The sequence below is a fragment of the Ceratotherium simum genome, chromosome 22 (genome assembly GCF_057802395.1).
Source record: "Ceratotherium simum simum isolate JZ-2026a chromosome 22, ASM5780239v1, whole genome shotgun sequence".
NCBI lineage: Eukaryota > Metazoa > Chordata > Mammalia > Perissodactyla > Rhinocerotidae > Ceratotherium > Ceratotherium simum.
In genome coordinates, this window is record NC_141921.1 from 13,386,757 (window position 1) to 13,400,686 (window position 13,930).

The 13,930-nt window shown below is 49.3% G+C and overlaps 1 protein-coding gene across 2 annotated transcripts; it reads right to left on the minus strand.

The window, feature by feature from the left end:
- Positions 1-1,181: 1,181 nt before the first annotated feature.
- On the minus strand, positions 1,182-11,776 carry AKR1A1 (aldo-keto reductase family 1 member A1). Of its 2 annotated transcripts, none has more exons than XM_014796483.2 (9): positions 11,486-11,776; positions 6,392-6,559; positions 4,530-4,649; positions 4,201-4,352; positions 3,353-3,548; positions 2,553-2,752; positions 2,215-2,287; positions 1,986-2,072; positions 1,182-1,339 (listed from the first exon to the last, which is right to left on the minus strand). In XM_014796483.2, the coding sequence occupies exons 2-9, from the start codon at positions 6,473-6,475 to the stop codon at positions 1,274-1,276; spliced, it is 978 nt and encodes a 325-aa protein (XP_014651969.1). In that variant the 5' UTR covers positions 6,476-6,559; positions 11,486-11,776; the 3' UTR covers positions 1,182-1,273. The 2 variants fall into 2 exon arrangements, with proteins under 2 accessions (XP_014651969.1, XP_004442078.1); XM_004442021.3 differs by having other exon boundaries at positions 6,392-6,481; positions 11,486-11,775.
- Positions 11,777-13,930: the final 2,154 nt, after the last annotated feature.

Sequence of the window (13,930 nt, forward strand, 5' to 3'; positions counted from 1 at the left end):
GGACGAAAAGACTAACTTCCAACATGCCTCCCTCCATCCACTTTTCATCCCTCTAATCCATTCTTTCCAGTGCACCAGGCTTGTGTTTCTAAGACACACATCATGCCACATTATTTCTGCTCAAAACTCTTCCATGGCTTCCTGCTGCATTCAAGATAAAAAAAAATCTTAACCCACTCTCCTAGGCCCTCCATCAACAAGCCCCTAATTCGTGCCATTCCACCCCTGCTCACTTTCAGTTTCTGTCACAGAAGACTTCAGTTTTTCCAACAGCTTCTTCCAGTTTTAAGGCTTTTCCCCCAAGCTATCCAATTTGCATGCAACACTATTCCCACTTTTACCTCTTTTAACTAATTAATCTTTATTCATCTTTCAGATCTCAGCTGATTAAAATAGTAGGCTTCTTGCTCTGCACATTTTATAGCACTTCTTCAAACTGTAATTAAACTAATTATGCAATTACTTTAAAGTCTGTCTTGTCAATTAGACTGCAGGGACCTATGTGTCTTGGTTATAGCTATATCCCCAGGGTCTAGCATTGTGCCTAACCCATATAAGTACCCAATAAATATTTGTTGAATGAAGAGCAATGGTTCGACTGGAAAACTAAAACGAGTCTTAAGTGACTGGAGTTTAGAGGGATTTTCCAAAAACTCTCCTAAAACCTCAGTGGCCTCTGGTGGGACTATAAAGTACATAAGATAGGACCTTAGGTGCAGAGTGGCAAGCTTTGGGCTGACTCTGCCTCCTTTAGGTAGCCTATGCACACTGACTGTAGCGTCAGAGAAAAAACCCCTAGCCCCACTTTTCCTGATTTTGCAAGCTGGGACTCCCAAACTTCAGAATATAAGTTCTTCTGGCTCTTCATATTCCTAAATCTAGGCACCCATCAGGGTGAGGGGTGGGGTCCAGGTGACCAATTTTTGGCATTCTCACTAAGACATCTCTGGGGAAGCATGCAGTGCTATGTGCTGCCAGTAGATGGCACTACTCCACTAATGTACCTATTGCAGGAGAGCAGAAATGGAATTCAGCTACATCCTGGTTCCTCCAGAACCAAGAAAGATAATGAAGTTTTTGGGCTCAAGGCAGGTCATGCAAAGCATCCCTAGGTCTGGCATTCATAAAGGAAACAGTTTCCATCCCAGGTCTGACAAGACAGACAAGAAAAGCAAGCAGTGTGGATGCTCCAATGGCTTTATTAACTCCCTCTTTGTGAGGGTGGCAGGACCTCATAGCCAGAGGGCTGGAAAGAAGCCAGGAAGCTGTGGTCTCAGTATGGGTCATTAAAGGGGTATAGAGGATGCCCTGCATCTCTTGGAACCCTCTTCCCATCCACCTGAAAAGAGAGGGACAAATTACTCCATTAGCAAGAAGTGACATTCCAAAGAGGCAAAGCATCTTTCCCCAAATGTTCCTGAACAACCTCACCTGTGTACAGCAGCATGCCAGATGACAGTGATAGGGCCCTGGCCTCAGAGAATGCCAATATCAACAGCATTCCAGTACCAAATCCACAGCCTGCTACGTAACTGACCTTGCCCTCTAAGAATTTGCAATCTCAGCTGGAATAAGGAACTATTTATTTCCCTATGTGCTGCAACCCAACCTTGACCCCTCTAACAAGGCTGAGAATACCTTCTAGGCTCCTCTCATTTATTTCATTTACTGAGAACTTGCTGTGTGTCAGGAACTGGGAGCATTTCACAGACAGGAAGCTGAGGCTTGGAGAAGTTAAAAAACTCGTTCCAGGTTACAAGATATCAAGAGGCAGGACTGGGACTCACAGGCTATATGCATTATCCCTGAGCCATACTACTACTCTGAGCTGAATAAAAAGAAAAGAGCCCATTGTGTCCAGGACAGCAATCCTATCAACAACATCCTGCCCCTCCTCTGACCAGCAAGGTTGAGGCCAGACTTGGGCCGGAATCCTGCCCCAAATCTTACAATCCCTGACTCTGGAAGGGGTGATACATACTCACCATAAGCATGGGCACAATGTATCGCCAATTTTTATTCAGGGCATCTAGCCGCTTCATCTCTTCCGGGCTAAAGGTGAAGTCAAACACCTGGGGATAGGGAATGGGGGTCAGGAAAGCCACCTTTGTGAGTGAAAGTTGAGGTTCCCAAATGCTGCCTTCTTAGCCAGATAGAGTCGGGGCTAGACTGTGTCCCAATGGGCTAAAGAAGACAGCACCCATCACCAAGCACCTGGATGTTCTGAAGGATGCGGGAAGGTGTGACACTCTTGGGGACGCAGATCACTTTCCGCTGGACCTGCCACCTAAAGTGGGGGATTGAGGTAGATGAGGAAGAGGAGTCAGTATTCATAAGCATTGTTTTGTCCTCCATGCAACCTTCTCTAAGCTCCTAGAGGTCCTGAGCCCCAGTGGAATGGGGAACATGCCTCAGAGTGGCCTTCCCCCAGATTCACACGGCAAGATTCTCAGCCTCATCTAGGCACTGGGATAAGGAACGCTTCAACCCTTGCCTCCCAACCCAGGAGCCCCCTCCCCGACCTGACCTCCTTTCCCCAAGACTGACCACACCTGAGCAAGATCTGAGCTGGAGACCGGCCATACTTTTCAGCTAGTGCCAGGACCACTGGCTCCTCAAGCAGGACAGGCTCAGCAGGATCACGCCAAGCGCGATCAGAGGAGCCCAGAGGGCTATAAGCAGTCACCTCCAGGCCACGTGCTTGGCAGTGGGCAATCAGCTCGTTCTGAGCCAGGTATGGGTGGCATTCCACCTGAGCCAAGAAACAACCCATCACCATGGGGTGGCCACATCCAGCTTGCCTGGCCCCACCTAGGCATGCACATCCTGACCCCCTGCACTGCTGACCGCCCCCGCAGTTCCCCTCAGCCTGCTTTTCTCATTCGCCATTTTCCATTATCTATTTTATTCTCTTCCCACATTTCAATTCCCTTCTTTATGCAGAGGATTTCTCCACCAACACTTCTTTTGTTGTTTTTTTTTTAAGTTAATTTTATCTTTTGTGAGGAAGATCAGCCCTGAGCTAACATCTGATGCCAATCCTCTTATTGCTGAGGAAGATTGGCCCTGGGCTAACATCAGTGCCCATCTTCCTCTACTTTATATGGGACGCCACCACAGCATGGCCTGACAAGTGGTGCATCTGTGCGTGCCCGGGATCCGAACCTGCGAACCCTCAGGCTGCCGAAGCCGAGCGCGTGCACTTAACCGCTGCATCACCGGGCCAGCCCCTCCACCAACACTTCTGACAAGTTGCTAGCCATCTCCATGAAGCAGACCCATCATCTGCTCACTCATGCTCTTGCACACACACTCCTCCCCCAAACCAACTGATCTGCTTTGCTGTGCTCACCTGCAGGACAGCTGGGCGCACGGAGGCCACACTGAGCACATCATCGATCTGTCGACTGTTGAAGTTGGACAGGCCCAGGGCCCGCACTAGCCCCTTAGCCACCAGTGCCTCCATAGCCTTCCAGGTCTCCTTGTAGTGGGTGGAGTCATAGCGGACAGTCCCATCGGCATTCTTAGGGAAGGGGTTGTCTCCCTGCCTGAGTGAACGACAGCCCCCAAGAGTGGGCACAAATGCCAGGCTCCTGCCTTACCTGCCCATGCAGCCACTCTATGTCCCATACTCCAAGCCCAGAAAGGGCAAAGGACCAAGAATGAGAAACAAGCATGGTTTGTCACCATTCCAGATCATGACCCAGGTGTTAACTCTATAATGGAATGCCTGTTCCCCCTCTTCTTCCTCCTCGACCCAGATTATGCCTCCTCTCCTCTGGGAAGTCTTTGTTAACGCATTCCTCCTCAAGGGGTTGCATGCCCTGGCTGTCTTCTTCCAGCACAGGGCACAGAGCTGATAGCAGGCTCCCCTCCCCCACTCTGCTGGAGCTTATCCTTTACTACATGCAACTCCAGGGCCTTGATCAGCAGAAGCTGGTGCCTTTCCTGAATTAACAAAGGGAGCAACAGGGACCACTCATGTACACCCTAGGATACACACCATGTGAAGCTGCCCTCCTTTTTTCTGTAGCTAAACTGGCTTCTGTAGCAGAAAAGGCTGAGTTCCTATGGCAAGGTCCTCAGCTTGCCATACAGATAAGGGTTCCTCTCCTGCTCAGCTACTATGACTTATGATAAGTTACTAACACAACTCCTCCAACCCCCGACTCCCTGGATGAAGGCCCTGGCAAGGCTCACTCAAAGGCAAAAGGCCAGTGCATCAGGTACAGGTCCAAATACTCCAGCTGGAGGTCAGCCAGTGTCTTCTGGAGGGCAGGCGCCACATCCTCGGGGTGGTGCTTAGTGTTCCACAGCTTGGAAGTCACAAACAGCTCCTCCCGAGGGACTGCCTGGTGCAGAGGGCAGGGCCCATAGTGAGAAGAGCCATAGGCACCCAGTCTCACCCACCCTCACCTCTGGGAGAGGAATCAGAAGGAAACTGATGCCAGATCCCTCTAGCCAGGGCCTGGCCCCAGCCCCAGCCCCTGAGCTCTCTCACACCACCCATCTGTAGCTCCAGTCCTCACCTTGCCAGGTCCCACATTCTCCTTCAGGGCCTCCCCGATCTCGGTCTCATTGCCGTAGATGGCAGCACAGTCAATGTGGCGGTAGCCTACACTCAGGGCATACTTAATAGCTGCTTTTACCTGCCAGGTGAGAGAAGCAGAGGTTTCAGTTCTGTTGCTCTGGGCCAGAAACTGCCCTCCTGAGGGTCACTGATGGGGGGAGGTGGCAGGAATATACCACTGCAGTCATCCATGCAGTGGGGTGAGAAGACGGAAGACAGTTCTAGTCTAGGGGACCAGAAGCCTCTTCAGAGACCCCAAATCCTTAGTTCTCACCCTACTAACCTCCAGGGTTCCTTGCTACCCAAGCAATGTCAGCAGGGCCCAGCAAAACACTAACACTGTGTTCCCAGCTAGATACTCAGAAGACAGATGGATACATTGACAGAGGACAGAAGTATAGGTCATGGAGACAGGTCCCCAGCCCTGAGAAGCTGGTAAACATGATACACAGGTAAGTAATTCCTAGGCCAAGCCACACGGAGGGACTCTCAGGGAGCCAAGTAGACCAAGGGAGCTCGGGGAGCTCAAGGGAGCAGAAGAGATGAGAGGGGGAGAAAACTAAGGAAGGCAGAGAAGTGAGATGAAAGCTGGGCCCAGAGCCCTCCGTCACGAGAGAAGAAAGCAGGCACCAAGTACAACGACACGTCAGTCAATTTGCTAAAATCCAGACTAGAAACATGGCGTCAGAAGCAGAACCAAGGGTATTAGGCCCCTGCCATTCTAGAGCCCCATCTAGGTGAGGCTCTTACCATCCAGACATACTCTCCTCACCCCTGCCCCTACCTCTGCTGCTCCATGCCCCCCGTCTTGGCCCTGGCTCTGGCCTCCATCCACTGCCTTCATCTAGCTCCTGGACTTGTCCTGGGCCATGTCAGTGCCTGCCTGGAGCACAAAGACGCTGGCTCCAGGGTCCTAGGCAGCTGTAGGGAGGAAAGCAAAGGGAAAAAAGGCAGAGGCCATCCAACCACACCACAAAGACCAACCTAAATCCCAGACAGAAGAGGCTCTTCTCCCTGCCGGAGTCCCTCCCAAACTTAATCCCCAAACTTCTCTAAACCTAGACTCAGATTTCCAAGGAACAAGGAAGAAGCCCTGGGGAGATGTCCCACTCCAGGTGGGAGCTGAACCTCCAGCAGTGTCAACCCTAGGAAAACAGTATCCATTCCCAGGCTCCCCTAAGCTGCAAGGGTCTATACCAGGGGTCATTAAACTCCAGCTAGCAGCTGCCTTTTGTTTTTTCAGCCCTTGAGCTAAGAACAATTTTTACATTTTTAAGTGGTTACATAAGTACATAATCTCCTTCATTTTGCAACTTGTCCAGCAAAATCTAAACTATTAACCATCAGGTTCTTTAAGGAAAAGTTTGCTAACAGTTGCCCTAGTTATTCTTCAAACCCTGACACCTGCTGCGTGCCTACTCTGGACTGAGCGCTAGGGAAAGGCCCAGCCCTCCAAGGCACCCAGTATGGGAGACATGATCACAGCACAGGGTGGTAAGTGCCATATGAGGGGTCGGCACAGGGCCAGGCACCGAGGGGTCCCATGTCTGCCACAGCACTCAGTGCAGATCCAGTCAGGGAAAGGGTTCCTTTGTATGCCCTTGGCCCTGCTGGGCCCCTCAGGCACTCCTCTGAGTCAGCTGGGGAAGCCAAGGGCTCACTGCTGGTCCCTTCTTGTTTCTTCCAACTGACCTCCAGGTTCATTCCTACCTGGAGTATGGGGGTGGGGCTGCTAGGAAAAATGTAGGGACCCTCTCCCAAATACTGCCTTTTCCCTGGCAGAGGTGCAAGAAGCCCTCCTCCTCTTCCCTCATCCCTCACCTGCCCAGGCTCACTCTTCCAGGTGCCCAGTCCAATCAGGGGCATCTTCTGCCCAGTGTGCAGGAGAACACAGGAAGCTGCCATTGCCCCCTGAAACACAGACAGGGAGAGAATGGTGCGGAGGTCAGTGCTGCTGGCTGGGCCTCAGCTACCCACCGGTCAAGACTCCTGTAAAACATGGGAGGGAAAGGGGCACAGAGGTGACAGGAGAACAAACATGCAGTTGTGTGCATGTGCCTATGAGCAGAGGCAACTGAAACACGGTGCCCAGAACGTACCAAAGCCAGTAGCTCCTGGACAAACCCTAACTGGACCACCAGCCTGGCTGCCCTTCCTTCTACCAGGCTAAAGGTCTGTATTAAAGAGCTCCAACACCTAAAAACAAAGGCAGAGTGTCTCTCCAGAAGGACCCAGCCTTGATTACATAATGTCTCAAGCCAGTGTAAGACAGGCAAAGGTCATTATGAGACAAAGCGAGACCAGGTGACAGAAGAGGCTCAGGAAAAGGTCACTCCTCTGAGGATGAAATGAACATTCCCAGGAGGTTGTCAGAACTACAAAGATTCTCTGAGTCCCTCTCACAGAGATCGGCCATGCTGACAGGCCCGAGTGGGCTCTTATAAGGAAAGTACAGCATTTTTTAGATAAAAAACAGGCTCAGACAGGTGAAGTTACTCACCCCAATCAACATCTAAGAAGTGGTAGAGCTTGGGGCCAGCCTGGTGGCGTGGCAGTTAAGTGCGTGCAGTCCACTTTGGCGGCCCGGGGTTCGCGGGTTCAGATCCCGGGCCCGCACCGAGGCACCACTTGTCAAGCCATGCTGTGGCGGCATCCCACATAAAGTAGAAGAAAATGGGCAGGGATGTTAGCCCAGGGCGAGTCTTCCTCAGCAAAAAGAGGAGGATTGGCACTGGATGTTAGCTCAGGGCTAATCTTCCTCACACACAAAAAAATGGGGCTGGCCCGGTGGCGCAGCAGTTAAGTGTGTGCACTCCATTTCGGCAGCCCGGGGTTCGCAGGTTAGGATCCCAGGTGTGCACACGCACGGCTTGTCACGCAGCATTCCATATAAAATAGAGGCAGATGGGCACGGATGCTAGTCCAGGGCCAATATTCCTCAGCAAAAAAAGAGGAGGACTGGCATCGGATGTTAGCTCAGGGCTGATTTCCTCATCAAAAAAGAAAAACAAATAAGAAGTAGCAGAGCCAAGGACCCAAGGAGGAGCTAATGGAAAAAGGCAAGAAAAAGGCAGGTAAACACAGACCTATAAAATACATGTGCAATGCCTCACAGTAAACACATGTAAAATGTGCTGTGCTACAGAAAACCAAGTGATTTCTGTAGCGCAAGGACCATGGAATATTGACATTGGCTTTTAAGAACTGGACTCTCCCAAGAGTCAAGGGGAAGGGGAACTAGACACAGGACATCAGTGCAGCAGAAAGCAGTAAATTACAGATAGAAGAAAATTTCCAACTGAGCAAAGCATGTGAGTGATTGGAACAACCACCTTTGGAGAGCTAGGAAAATCAGAAGTCTCCAAATGGCGCAAGAATACTCATTCAGTCAGCAAATGATGAATGTTCCAGGCCTTGTGCCTGACCCAAGAGACACACATATTCAAGTAGAGTCTCGGCTCCCCTGGAGTTCATGTTCTGGTGGGCGGAGGACAGAGGATGTCCAGCACAATGTATAAGAGAGATGACCAAAATCTGCACAAGTGCTGCAAGAAAAGAGGAATCTGGCTAGGATGGCTTCTTGGAGGTGATATCTGACTCAAGTCAAGTCTGAGTTAAGTCAAGTCTTAAGAAACAGGAGTCATCCAACCAAAAAGCAGAAAGAACACTCACCACACCAAGAGCCAATAATGTAGAAACAACCTTTTCCCGTGAACTCATCAGTACTATAAATATCACTCTCCCTGGATTAACTTCATTGTCAACAGTGCCTTTATAAATATAACCTTTGTTTCCAAGTTCTGAAAGGACATCAAGATTATTACGGTAGAGCAGGTGATAAGACAAGTGATGAATACAACCAATACACTAAAGTTGTCTTTCCTCATACTTTTGACTCAGGAAGAATTTTAGAGTCTAGTATAACCTGGTTATGGTAAACATGCTCTTTTCTGTTAAAACAGAAACAAAAATGTTCAATCTGGGCAGCAAACCACAGATCGCTGAGGGCAATACTCTTTGTTATCAAACTTCTTAGGGGTCAGGCAAGCATGTCTGGACTTCACAGGAGGAACTAGCCTGCCAGCTGCCACCAGGGTCTGTGACTAGTTTCCTGGACTTGATCCCCAAACAAGTGACCTATTGGTCTCTCCCCGATTTCCCAGCACACATGGGAGGGCTCTGAAATTACACCTGGGCTGAGAGCTTGAACAAACACCAGCCTGAGGGGAAAAGGAAGAAGAAACCTGATGTCTGCTTCTCCTTTTCTTTTGCTGGTGAAACTGAAAACCAAAATGAGGCTTGGAGGGCAGGGCAGGGATCAAGAGGTAGGAACACCTAAGAAAGATCTGCAAAGAACAAGAGTTCCAAAGGAACTCTTTGGAGAGGGTGCAGCACAAGACAGATGTTTGTCTTGAGGACAGGAAGTCATCCTATGACAGCTCTTGACTTCCTCATCTTCTGCCTGACTCAACGGCTTTCCAGCCTAGCCCTGCATTAACAGGCTCTGAGTCTGTCAGGAGCTGCAGAGCTGGACCTCTGGCAGCACTCAGAAACCCGCATGTTATCTTGGGAGAGATTCTAGATATAAAACAGAGAAACTGAGTGTATGTGGTGGGGTGGGGGGGAGTATCAGGACTCAGGTTTTATTATTCCAACTCAGTGCCTGCCTTCCTTCTCGCTGGGGCTCAGTCTTCTCTTCTCAGAGGAGGGCTCTATAGTTCCTGCCTGGACACAGGGAACTCGAAAACACAGGAAAAAGTGGAAGCAGTATTTACATGAGTGTCCCCTGGCTGCATGGGCCTTTCCTCTGCCTCCCATCAATGTCGGTGTCCCTCAGGGTTCTGTCCCCAATCCTTTTCTCACTCCCTAGTTGAGCTCATGTCTTCAGTTACCACCTTAGGCACTGATTCTTCCCACCAGTTCGGTCTATTCGGCTCCCTTTGGACATCTCCAGTGTATGTCCTACAGGCATCTGAGACTCAATGTGTCCAAAACTGTACTTGTCAAATCCAGCAGCAGAGTGCAGAGGAAACAGTTCAAACTACGGGGTTGCATAGACCTGGGTTTGAATCTCAGCCCCCCCATTCTTAAGAGATACTATATCTAAAGCACTTTGCACAGTGCCTGATCCCCGCTTTCTTTCTGTATACTCTGTCTCACCACAGACTCAAGACCCTGGACAATGTGTTAAAGCAAACCAGACAACATGTTCACAGCATAATCCATGGGGTCTTAAAAAAGCCATCTAAATAAAGTATTTCAGTTCATTTCTGGCCTTTCTGAGTATTATCAGATTCTAGTCTTGACAGGTGAAGGGGAGGGGAGTACATCTTCTCCTGTAATTCTAAGAAACCAACATGGGCAATGGTGGCTCAGATTTGGTCTGTTTGGGTGAGTTAAAAATCCTGTTAATACTTGTAAATATAAAAAAAGACAGTGTTTGCTCTAAACTGTAATGTAAAACCTAAGACTGAAATAACACTTTGTGTACTTCTTAATGTATGTGAAAATAATTTAAAAATATATACTTCCTAAATCTTTCTCCAGTCCATCCATACTTCCCTCCACTGCCACTATGTTAGCTCTGACCACCCTGACCTGAACCAGGGATCTCTCTGCTTCCAGTGTCTCCCCTCTTCCCACAATCCATTCACCAAATGCAACCATGTGACTCTCAGGCTCAAACTCTTCCAGCAGTTCTCTCCTACCTTGAGGATAAAGTCCAGACTCTTTAGTAATACTCTTCATAATCTGGCTTCCCACCTTCCTCATTTCTCCACCTCCTCATTTCCAGACTCCAGACTCCATGTTCCAGACTTTGCAGAACAAGCCACCACTCATTTGACTCCAGGCCTCTGCACACTTTCCTTCCCCAAGTCTCACCTTTGCTCGGCTGACTGCTGCTAATCCTTCAGCTGGCACTTTAAATTTCTGACTCCTCCCATATACATCACTGCATTTGTGTGTTATGTTTCTCCTACAAACCTAGGTACTCCTTGAGGTCAGGGCCCATCATCTGTCTGAACTCCTCACTCCCAGAGTGCATGCTCCATACATACATACACATACACTAAACACCCACAAAGAGAGGCAAATGGGGGTGATCTTGACAGTTGGACTTTGGCCAGCTGGAGGGGTATTTGAGGAAGTCACTGCCTCCATCGCCAGCCTCCTTTACTTCTTGGGTAACCTGGAAAGAATCATCTCTGCAAAATATCAAAACACTTTAGCCACAAAAAATACCAGTGGCTCCAGACAGGATTATGCTAGGATTGCTCCTGTATTTCAGATGACAAAACTTAGACCTTGGGAAAAGTAACATGCCGGAGCAGAACCACCAGCCCTCTTCTAAGGGAGGTCGTACAGCCCTGAGTGTGGACAAGCTGAAAGGAGGAGTTAATTAATAGCAGCCCCACCCGGTGAAGGTTCAGAGTCGGTGAAGGTTCAAATTCGTCTCACTTAAAAAAGTGGCAACAGAAAAACATTCTCTGGGGCAACAGATAAACATGCCAAACCCAAGGCAACTGCCTAAGTAAGAGAATTCTACCCGCTCCCGCCACTTCTGAGAAGCCACCTCTCCAATTCCATAGGAAGGACAGAGCTCCTGGAAAAACTATGTCGTTGAGCAAACAAAAAAGATGGGAACTAAAACTTACTGAGCACCTTAAGTGTGTCGGGAGCTTTAAAAACTTTATCTCACTTAATTCTCGCTACAGTTCTGATGTAGGAACTCGTTTCACTGCTGAGGAAACTGAAGTCCAGAGAAACCGGGAACTCATCCAAGATCACACAGCGAAGAAGAAAAGTTCAAACCCGAAACCAAGTCTGGCCGCCTCCAGAGGCTACGCTCTCCGCTCTATCTAGGGAGCGGACACCTTTGGAGAGAAAGATGGGGCAGCAGCAGGAGGAACTCACCTCAGCACGAGCCCAGAGCGTGAACAGGGGAGTGTGAACTCGGCTCAGCTCGGCGCCCTGCTAAGGATCCAATGGGCCTCAGCTTCCGGGAATGGTGGGCTGCAACGAAAGTCACCGGAAAGTGGAGGCAGGGATCAGGCTTAAGTCTGGCGGTGAAGAGGCTGCTCCTCCCAGAGGAGGGACGGAGGCCGGGCGTTCAGCCGACCTGGCAGTGGTGGACCCCGCCTCTTACCCCCGGAAAAGAGCTCGGGGGTTGGGGTGGAAGTGGTGAGCATGCCAGACCTGCGAGGCTGCACCATCCCCGCCCCAGGGTGCTGGTGGTCCCACTGGGACCAGCACGGACAAACGAAACCCCCAAGTTTGGAGAATGCGCCTGCACAGCGAAGCATGCGCCGCTGACCACGGAGGGGGCCCTGGGGGCGGGGCCAGGCTGAGCCTCTGCTGGCCCACAGTGCACCGCGCGTGGTGGCCACGCCGCTCTAGGCCGTTGGAGCTCATTCCCCTGCCGCAGGGAGGAGGCTTCCTGAGTGCCACGTTTCGTGTTTTTCTGGTGTCTTGTCCTGCAGCGCTCACTGCCTGGGGTTTCCCCTCTGTGGGGGAAGAGGGAGAATCCCCGTCTGCCCTTTCCGTCTAGGTTCTTATGGCTGGCCAAATAATTAATAAGATAGGTTAGCAGGAGAAAATAATACCAAGTTTAATAACATGTATACATGGGAGAAACCGGGGACACTGAGTTTCTCAACACAATAGCAGAAATTCTCTTGTTAAATACCATCTTTAGCTAAGAACAAAGGAGGATATTGAGGGTAGGGGGAGTCAGTTCCAGGAGATTACCACTGAAGCAAGTAAACAAGAGTAAGGTTATTATGTAGTTTTAAGGCCTCACATTCCACATTGATAAGTTTCTAGAAATGAGGCCATCCCCCCCTCTTCCCAATACAGAGAGAGAGATACCTTTACAAATGGAGATTTCCCTTATAAATGTAAATGTTTGTCTGGCAACTCCTTGCAGGGCCATCTAGAGAATGTGGCCAGAGAGACAGAATTTTTGATAAGATGGGCTTGTTGGTGCCTTTCCTATTGTAACATCTATTTTACATTATATTACAGCCATCAGATAGAAGATCTGTTCCAGGAAGGAGTTACTATGTCAAATTCTTTAGGCAGTTAGTGGGGGAGGTCAAATGTCCCTCAGAGAAAACAATCAAGGTAAAGAGATATATTTCAGGGTGACCAAATCTTGATCTCCCACATCCCCATTCTCTCCATTAGAGTTGGGTGGGCCAGCTGCCCAGATTTTATCTAATCTTATTTGGTGGGGCTAACTGAGGCCATAGAGAGCAGCCACAACACAAAGGCTGACCATAACAAGGAAGACCTGGGGTCTCCGGACTCCAGGACATAGAAAGTTCCTCGTCTCTCTATCTGGTCGGTGGACCCTGGCCACGGCTTTATGTGCCAAGCACTGTACCAGGCTATAAACATGATTTTATTGAATCTTCACAGCAACGCTGGAAGGAGGATGTTCTTTTCAATTTTATTTCTTGTAAGCCTTTATATGGAAGTATAGCATACATACAAAAAAATGCACAAATCTTAAACGTAACGCTCTGTGAGGTTTTTTTTTGCAATGTAGCTACTATCTAAACGAAGATAGACGTTACCAGCACACTGGAAGCCTCCTGTGAGGAAGTTAGGTATTCACATTCCGTTTTACAGATTGGGCAGACTCAGCAGGTAAATTAGCTTGTCCAAAGTCAGACGGGTATTAAGTTAGAGATTTGAGATTTGAAATAGCCCTTGCCGTTTCGGCTGAGAGATGTCTTGAATTTGTGTTTTCCTTGGCAGGAGTTGGGAAGAAGCAGGTTTGTCCCGGTGTAGCCCTGCCTTTCTCTCCCCACACCTTGGTCTTCCCCCATCGCCCCAGGCGCTGCTCTTCTCTTTTTTTACCCTCCCCCCCCAATTCCTCACCACTGTCTCCCCAATACAAATGGCGTCCTGAGCGACCAAGTGCCCAACGTTTCACACCAGATATCCTCATAATGACATTCAAATTTCGGCTTATGTGATCAGAATTTAGGATCCTTCAAACTCAGCCCAGCAAAGGTTAACCATCAATAGACACATCCTATGTATCCCATCCCTCCCACTATCTTCTGCAGGATCTGATGGACTGCCTCAATTTTTTTTTCTTTCTTTTTTTTTTTTTTTGTGAGGAAGATCAACCCTGAGCTAACATCCATGCTAATCCTCCTCTTTTTCCTGAGGAACACCGGCTCTGAGCTAACATCTATTGCCAATCCTCCTCCTTTTTTTTCTTCCCCCCAAAGCCCCAGTAGATAGTTGTATGTCATAGTTGCACATCCTTCTAGTTGCTGTATGTGGGACGCGGCCTCAGCATGGCCGGAGAACCCGGGCCACCAGTAGCGGAGCACGCGCACTTAA